We start from the raw sequence: 9,491 nt of genomic DNA on the forward strand, positions 1-9,491 counted from the left end.
TTATTTGGATGCTCGTATTAAACATGGACAAGGTTACAAATAATGAGGTCTGTGTTTGTGGAAGTAATCTCTGTGAGCTTCAGAGATTACCACCGTATGGTCTTTACCTTACAATATAAAACTCCTTGAAGTATTCATACGCGTTGCACATGCAACATCCTTTGTTAAGTGGTAGAAGATCAGCATAAAGCTTCCTTACAATCAATAACTGAATATGAAAAATGGATGTAGCTTACAGGTGTGATGCCACTGCGGAAGCACCATAAGCCAGGGTGGATGCAAAACAAAATCTGTATATAAGAGAAATCACTAAATACTATCCTGGTGAATTTATGCTGGCAGTTATAGTTAGATCATAAGTTTAAAGTCTTTAGCGTATGAGGGTGCAGTGTCCCTCAGTTCTGCAATGAGATTTTCCTTGTGCTAGTGTTTGATTTTTCGTACCTAAGACAACCTCAAGCTTCCAAAAAATGGGACATCAGTCCACATTATGAGTTCAGAACTTGGAATTTCTTACTGGTTACAAATAAGTGCTCAAAAAACAAACAAACATATAGAAATTTAAGAAAAAAAAATCACACAGAATGTTGTTTATGATTCTGAAAGACCTCATTTTAATGCTAATTTGTGTATGCTGTTTAATCTGCAGCATCAGTCCTGCCCCCAAAACACTCATGAATCGTGTTTTAATTTCTAGGGCAGACAGCGATGCAAGCATGAGCGTGATTTTCTTGAATAATGTAGGAACAAAGGTATGATGTAACATAAACAATTTCCCTCTGAGCGCTGCTAATTTATAGACATTTTAGCTGTGGCTGTGGGGGTGGGGAGGAGGGAGGCGAGGACGCGGATGGAAGAGAGGAGGAGGGGTGGATGGATGCAGGCATCCAAAGACAATCAGGAAGTGAGGAATAACTGTGGAGGAGGTGGATACTGAGCCTGTTTCCATGGTAACCTGCCAGTAGAGGGTGAAGGGGATGGGGATGGCATTGATGGGGGTTTGTATGTTGATGTATATGAATGTAACATGGTGGACCAGATGGCATTGATGGGAATAAAAAAAGATCACAGCCTCCTTCTCATCAATCGTTTTTCATCCTCAATAAATTTTGCATTGATTTGTTTTAGGCAGTTTCATTTTCATGTGTGTTTTGCCTGGGCAAAGGTGAGCAATAACATTTCACTTCATTTGCTCTCACTTAATCTTATTAGTTATAATGCCATTAGCCTTGTTAAGACAGCCAATACTAAAACACAAATAAGTTCACCAAGAAGAACGGCGGCTCTAAAATACAAAAATGAATGGACTGTGAATCCAACAGTGTTACACCTGCTGTGAATACAGGAGGTCTGAAGGTGCTCTTGAAGATGAAAACTGATCATGTTAGGACACAAAACATTTACATTTGTTAAAAGTTACGCAATTTTAAAAGTGCTAAAACGAAAATGAGATAAAAACAGTAAAATAAAGGCTAATAAAGGTTTTAATGCTGACCTTTGCTTTGCTTGAAGAATATTTTGCTCATACCATCTCAAATGAGTGACCTAATATGAGGAGGACACATAGCACTGTGAAAATCCGCGAACAGTATCTGTGGGAGAGAATCTGTAACAGCAAACAAGGTGAGAGAAAGGTTTTCATCTTTTGATGGGCCATTTTAGGTTTGTGATGTCTGATGCTTTTATTTTGAAAGGAGAAAGTGACAGCAGAAGAAAAGGAGGAGGGAAGGACAAAAGGTGACAGGAAAGTAGAATCACAAGCAAAAGGTTCGTTATCATTTATTTCATCCTGTGAACAGGATTGAATAACAATATAAGATTTCTAAGAGATTTTCAATGTGAAACTGTGTCCAGCCTATCAGATTAGCATTTTGTGACTGAGATGATGTTGTCGGCTAAAATAGATTAAATCCAACGGGTTAATGCTATATTTCGCACTTGATTTTATGGTCCTGATTACTCTTCCTGTGAGGGCAACTTTACATAAACAATGTTTGTTTTCTAACTTCACATTAAGATTTATTCAGTTATTATCAATATAAATTCAAATTACTTTTCAGAGAAACTCTTATCAGAAAAAGGCTACTAAGCTGACCATATGACAGGTCAGCCATGATTCTTTCATAGGTCTTATGGGGTTTGCAGAGCCACGGATCTTCTATTTGCATGTCAATAAATATTTAGTGAACTATGATTTGAAGTCAGAGCATCATTCAGCTACACATACACTGTTTCAGCTATAAGAAATGCTGTTACAGAATTTATTTATTAGAAACATGTAGTTTTGAATTTTGCAGCCCTGATTGCTGATTATTGCTCGAAAACTAGTACACATATTTCCAGGTAATCATCACACTTCTTGGCGTTTGATTTAGTAGATTATTAATGTGTAATAAGCTACAATACCAATATGTTAACAACATTTTAATATACTATGGCTAATTGGTTGTTACCTTGGTGTATGACTGGTAATAGCTTGCTATCTTCGTTTTATTAGCTTCTGTGAACACTTTATTACCTCACTAGTACTACATTATTACCAAGTCATAAAAGAACACTTATATCTTAAATTAAAATCAAATGTATTAAATGTTTCAAACCTAAATTAGATTTTTGATTTGCTTAGTTACAAGTCTTCCAATGATATATATGTGTTTATATGAATATACAATTACACAAACATGTTAGATATGATTTGGCGACACACACGCACACATGCACAGGTCTATAAATCTGAGTCTTATCAGCAGTCTGCCCTCAATCCTCCTGCTCTTGATCTTTAATATTTAATGAAGAGAGGAGAGAGCTGCTTTATTAGGATGGCAGGAGCACATTTGGTTCAATAATTTACACAGCTACAAGCAGATTATAACAAATGGAAACACAGAAAACAGAGAATGAGCTCTGCTGACGTTCATTTTGGAGTCCCGGTTTAGCTGTTACACCATGATGTGTTTTTGTGTTGTTTCTACAAACGCTTCAGTTACAGTCAACTGAACATTATTTTTGTTGACCTCGTTCCCTACTTATCTCGCTTCAGCAGTTAACAGACCTATTTACCCAATTTATCTAATGCAGCGGAGTTAATTTTATCTCGTGTGAACAAATGATTTATTTTTTTTAGCTAGATGGAAGCAGCTTCACTGTTTATATCTAACCGATCATGCATCTGATCGGTGCATTGCTGCACAAAAATCCCAGCACTGAAAAGACCGGCTGGTGTTGTTTCACACGTGGCCATACTGCACTGAAAAGCATCCTGGAGGTCAGTGATTATTGACTGAGCTGAGGCTGCCCTCTGCTGTAAGATGTCAGCGAAAACAGCTGCTTTAGCATGAAAGGAGACAGCTCATTTTTACATGTAAAATACATCAGTATATAACATCAGGCTAAAATAAAATACCTGCAAAAAACAAAACAAACAAACAGTCTTCACATGAGTTAGAAAGTCTCGTTCAACCAAGTCAGGAAGCTCTTCACATCAGTGTTGTAGTGGAATCGGTTCATCCGAAGGTCGAGGAAGCTCAGAGAGCGGAAAGTGGCAGGGTTAGGGGAGGCTATGAAGTTGTTGGAAAGGTAGAGTGCTTTTAGACTTGTTGGAAATGCGTCAGGCTGGATATATGTCAAGGTGTTGTACGAGAGGTCCATCTCTCTTACTGAAGTGAGCCCCTTGAAAACACCTTGAGGGAGCGACTGCAGCGCATTGAAGCTCAAATTGAGACCAGCAACATGCCCAAAATTGTCAAACAGATTGAGACATTTACCCTGAGCCCAAACAGACTGCAGGGAGCTGCCGTGAAGATCAAGAACTGTGAGATTATTCAGACCGACTCGTCTGCTGAAGGAGCAACTCCTGATTTCCTCCATAAAAGAGATGCCTCAGTTGTTCTACTGAGTTAAATTCTACTTAAGTACAGTAACGAAGTATTTGTACTTTGTTACTTCCCACCTCTGCAGAAGTTCTTTATATCTAACACATTCTCGTTTATGATAGGTTTATGCTGACAAACCTGCAGGGAAACACAGATGGCAACCACCTGAACGCCCACCGTCCACATCACCGTGTTCCTTAAAAAAAGAAGTTTAAATCTTTGTTCTTGGGTTTCAAAAATGATGTCGCCTGTCCAAAGTGCAAAGCTAAATTCTACAGAGGATTCTGTGGCTGGGTTTTTATCAGTGTTCACATGTGTTGGGCGTTACATCAATCACTGCAGGATAAATATAATGCTAAACGGCATTCCTTTGCAGAATCCAGGTTTGCATGATGAGGAGAAGTACCTTGAATGTTCTGCAGTCCTCTGCTGGTGTGTATGTTTTCCTCCTGCTGGACTTTGCCTTTTGACTTGGCTCATGTGTCCTTTTCTGCTAGGGGGTGCCGTTCTATTAGTTCCCCTTGGACTCTGGTTGTTGAGTTGGACTTTTCTTGTGGATTTTCCAGATGTGCAACTTCATAAATGAGAAATATATGCTTGTATGATCTGCTTTGTTTTTGGTTTAAAACACGTTAATTACAAATTAATCACATGAACATTATTGTTGTTGTTGACTTCTTTCCCTACTTATTTTCCACAGCGGTTATCAGTTGAATTTATATGTTATATAGTCACACCAGAATGAATCTTAATAAGCTGGAAGCAGCTTCAGTGTTTATATCTAACTAATCAAACATTTGACTGTTGCAATGGTGCAAGAAAATCCCAGCAGTGAAAAGGCCAGCTGGTGTTGTTTTAGCGGTGACCATATTGTACTGAAAAGCTAGGAGGTTAATGACCGAACTGAGGCTGTCCTCTGCTGTAAGATGCCAGTGAAACCAGCCGCCTTATCATAAAATTTCTGAACTTACTTGAAGGACACACAGCTCCTTTTGAGCTCTAAAAATGTACTGCTATATAAAAACTCTACCTAAAGTAAAATAAATGCAAGAAACAAATACTCTTGTGATCTTTGTTGGGCTATAAAGTGCTTATAAGTGAGCCGGTATTACACTTTCAATGACAACACGTTCGATTGATGTGCAAATTTACAGCTCCACCAACATGCATGCAAAATATGACATAGATTTGAATATAAACTGTAAATGATTCACCCAAGCAGATGTTGCAGTCCTACAACACACTGTGCCTTATGTGGCAGTAAGTCACATTAAGTCTACATTTCTTTTAAAAAGTTTAAGTTTGTTCTATTTTTACTCGTCTTAAATTACTGTGCCATTAATTGGAGAAGAGGAAACGGATTAAGACCACAGGGAGAGACAACACTGTAGTATGGGATGTACCTTTAAACTCCCCTTAATTTTCCTGAGGCGGTATTTAGTTTCAGAAAAAAAATGTTTGAAAAAAGGTGATTGTGCAAAAACTTTGAATATTGTCAGCCTCGTCATGTCCTTAAGTACATATTTAGTACTAACATGTTGGCCCTTGACTAATAAACAAAATATTTAAAGCAACTAATTAATGTTAAATATGTTTACCTCCATATGTGTAACTGTGATGAGTTTTGTAGTTTTAGTAGACGAGTCTGCTGCAGATTATTGATTAATGTGTACTTGCAGATATCTGTGTGATCGAGTCAGTCTGAAAAAGATTTAATAGATCAGTCAAGTACAATTAGTCTTTTCTCTCTTCCCTCAAATTTGTGCTTGTTTTTTCTTTTCCTTTTTTCTTGTTAAAGGATTCACTTCATATCCCTTTAATCGTTCCATGACCCCCTCAGATTTTGCATGGACTCCTTAATTTGCCTCGACCTCTATATTGGGTGCTGTTGTGGATGAATCTGTTCAAAACCCCCTGAATTTCTGGCAGCTTCAAATCAGCCTGAATCTACTAGAGAATGTTCATCCATCTGTTTGTCTCCTATATGGATCCTCTTCTTGTTTAAGGTAAGTGGATCCTCTTCCAGCATCCACAGGGGTCCTGGACAGGACAGCAAGTGATTGTTCTGGAGCTCCAGAACAATCACTTGCTGTTGATATCATAGAAAAACATGCATTGCTTTTGTGGAAGGTTTAGAAATTAGCACTTCAGAAGGAAAGCTCAGGTTGAGCAGTTTGCACACAAAGTTAGAGAAGAAAGATTGACATGCTTTGGACATGTGCCTACGAGGAATGGGGGATATACTGGACAACGAATGGTGAAGATGGACCTCCAGGCAGAAGGCATGAAGACCATAGGGCGAGATGTTGGAGGATGATCTGCTGCAGCAACTCCTAAAGGGAGCAGCTAAAAGAACAAGATTTAAAATTGCAGTACTGAGCTTGTCTGGACTTTTACTCAACAAAAAGCAAGTAACATGCCACAAGATTATGCTGCCCCTTAATGGCCCCTGAATTATTAAACATCCTGAATTCACCCCCAGCTTTTCATGAGAAGAGACCATAGCCTTAAATTGATATATTTTTTTATTACATCTGGGTTGGGTTTTTTATAGACTAAATCATACATTTCAAATACAAGTTTCAAATTCAGATCACATGCACAACTTTAATCAATGATACATGACACTAGTACACTCCTCCAGCGATTATTTCATCATGATTTTCCAGCTGAGGAATACATTTTTGCTCTGTTTTAGCTGCTTTCACTGCTGTGAGACCATCGCAGAAAACTCTATCAGAGGAACCTTATAGACACTAGCAGGAAATTCACATCTGAGCTCTTCAACAGGACTCAGTAGCCTCACGGTGGTCTCGTTCAACCGAGTCAGGAAGCTCTTCAGATCAGTGTTGCAGTGGAATCGGTTCATCCGGAGGTCGAGGAAGCTCAGAGAGCGGAAAGTGGCAGGGTTAGGCGAGGCTATGAAGTTGTTGGAAAGGTAGAGTGCTTTTAGACTTTTTGGAAATGCGTCAGGCTGGATATATGTCAAGGCGTTGTACGAGAGGTCCATCTCTCTTACTGAAGTGAGCCCCCTGAAAACGCCTTGAGGGAGCGACTGCAGCGCATTGAAGCTCAAATTGAGACCAGCAACATGCCCAAAATTGTCAAACAGATTGAGACATTTACCCTGAGCCCAAACAGACTGCAGGGAGCTGCCGTGAAGATCAAGAACTGTGAGATTATTTAGACCGACTCGTCTGCTGAAGGAGCAACTCCTGATTCTGTTTCCTCCAAAAAAGAGATGCCTCAGTCGTTTTAAACTGGTCAAAATGGTGGAGACATCATCCAAGTCTGTTAATCTGTTGTCCTGAAGGTCTAGATGCATGAGGTTACTGGCAAACTGAGAGATGCTGCTCACTGATGAGGGTGCCAACTTGTTGTCATTCAATAAAAGAAAATCTAAACTTGGTAGAGGAGCAGGGAAGCCTAAATCCCTCAGAGAGTTTCCTGTCAGATATAATAATTTCAGGTTGGGAAGTCGACTAAATGACTGATAACCCAATGCACCAATGTGATTATGAGACAAATCTAACACCTGGAGGTTTGTCAGAGAAGCAAATGTGTAAGAATAGATCTCCCCAAGCAGGTTGTGTGACAGGTTGAGCACTTTTAAATGATCCTGAAGACCTTCAAAGGCATTTCTGTGTATCTGATTGACTTTGTTTTGGGATATATCAATGATTGTGACTTCTGTCAGTGCACTAAACACCCCCTGTTGCAATGCAAATATTCTGCTTTTAGACAGATCCAAAGAAAGGACTGAGCTGTTGTGCAAGCCTTCAAATGTGCTGCGATCTGGATCAGGAAGATTGTTGAATGAAAATCCTCTGCCCATGTGCCCTGACATTTTCAGATGGGAAATTTTTGTCCCCTTGATGGCTTTGAAAAACTGCGTGCACTGGCCCACACCAAACCCGTTGCTTGACAAATCGAGTGTCTGAAAGGTCAGATCTCTGAAAGGATTCCCACATTTCTTCCAGTCAAACTTACCGCTGGACATCTCTCTCAGGTACACTGAGTTTAAGTTCAGAACTGTGAAGGTTTTTCCCTGAAAGGCAGCAAGATCAGCCTCACAAATTTTATCAATTTTGTTCAGCTTGAGATTCAGGTCTTTCAAATGAGTCATGTTGACAAAGAAGGGAGAAGGCTGGAGTCTTTTTATGTCGTTACCAAAGAGGCTGAGAGTTTGTAGGGACAGCAGCGGTTCTAGATATTTGTCCCTAAGTATAGATTCTTTAAGTGAGCAGTAATCCAGGTTGAGAATCTGTAGACTTGCCAACCCTTCAAAGGCCTGCGGCTCCAGCTGAAGTCCGATGTTAAAGTCGAGCGAAAGCCTCCTCAGATGTTTTTGTCTGCTGAAGGCGTGGTTCCTGATCACAAGCCGCGCATGCTGTCGTCCGAGGTCCAGCACCTGCAGCTCCTCGAGGCCTGACAGGGAGGTGGAGTTGATCTCACTGATGTGGTTCATCTCCAGGTACAAATGGGTGATGTCAGGAGGGAGAGGAGGAACCGAGCGGAGGTTCTGGAAGCCACAGTAGGCTACGGACCCCTTTATGAGGCATGATGAGAAACAGCCCGACACCTGAAAGTAGCACATAGACATATAGTCGAAGCAGTGAGTCATCAGAGTGAATCTGTCAGCTTCCACAAACACACATACAGGAGCTCTTTCATACCACACATGATTTATCATAATACATCTCTCTGTTGCTTTGTTGTTTTTGAAATCATTTATTTTACTTCTTCTTATTGTTTTGCTATTATTGTTATCATTGATGTTATTTTTATCATTGTCATTATTATTCTGGATTCTATAATAGTAGGATTTCTCAAAATTATTCTCAAAATAAAAGTATTTATCAAGTTTTTATTCTTTTTTGTAGTTGTTAAGGACAACTGTTAAAGACTTTATTTCTGTTCTAATAGCAAAAATTAGACTCTAATTTGTATCATTCTTCTACTGTGAGAAATTTACCGCTAACATCTGAATAATTTCAGAGTCACCTCAAAGATCTGAACTATATCAGAATGCAGTGACAACACTGAGCACCACAGACAAAAGAAATAAATCAAGTGCAAATGAAAGCTGATGAGCAGAAGCAACCCCAAAACAGACTATTCTTTTTAAAACATGTAAATCATTTTTGACCTCTCTCAGTTAGAGTATGTTTCCCTCCACACATTCAGAGCTGCTTTGTATATAATTTACATCTCACACACTATATAAAGATTCGCATGTATGATAGGTTTACATTACTAACCTGCAGGAAAACACAGATGGCAACCGCCTGAAGTCCCACCGTCCACATCATCCTGCTCCTTAAAGAAATCCTCTTTGAATCTTCTGTCTTCGATGAAAAAAACCCCGATGCGGCCCGTTGAAAGCAAAAATCTGAATTCTGCAGAGGACTTTGTGGCAGCGTTTTTATCTGTGAGTGTTTGTGTGACATGTGCTGGGAGGTACATCGACCCCACAGCGTAACCATGACGCTGAAAGGGATTTCCTTTTTTCTCCTGCAAAGTCCAGCTTTACAACATGAAGGGAAGTACCTTCTGCTCACGTATGTTTGTTTACGTCCTGGAGCTAGTCTGGTACACCAGGTTGCACAACTGGTCCAA

At 39.6% G+C, this 9,491-nt stretch overlaps 1 protein-coding gene across 1 annotated transcript; it reads right to left on the minus strand.

The window, feature by feature from the left end:
- Positions 1 to 6,379: 6,379 nt before the first annotated feature.
- On the minus strand, positions 6,380 to 9,280 carry LOC116311486 (toll-like receptor 5). Its single transcript, XM_031728613.2, has 2 exons — positions 9,134 to 9,280; positions 6,380 to 8,454 (listed from the first exon to the last, which is right to left on the minus strand). The coding sequence occupies exons 1-2, from the start codon at positions 9,182 to 9,184 to the stop codon at positions 6,577 to 6,579; spliced, it is 1,929 nt and encodes a 642-aa protein (XP_031584473.2). The 5' UTR covers positions 9,185 to 9,280; the 3' UTR covers positions 6,380 to 6,576.
- Positions 9,281 to 9,491: the final 211 nt, after the last annotated feature.

Source organism: Oreochromis aureus, linkage group 15 (genome assembly GCF_013358895.1).
Source record: "Oreochromis aureus strain Israel breed Guangdong linkage group 15, ZZ_aureus, whole genome shotgun sequence".
Taxonomy (NCBI): domain Eukaryota; kingdom Metazoa; phylum Chordata; class Actinopteri; order Cichliformes; family Cichlidae; genus Oreochromis; species Oreochromis aureus.

Bases quoted from the DNA above. Each gene is read 5' to 3' on its own strand.
- LOC116311486 (XM_031728613.2), bottom strand. From the start codon at position 9,184: ATGATGTGGACGGTGGGACTTCAGGCGGTTGCCATCTGTGTTTTCCTG. The intron at 8,455-9,133 runs GTTAGTAATGTA...TGCTACTTTCAG, and splicing joins CCATCTGTGTTTTCCTGCAG to GTGTCGGGCTGTTTCTCATC.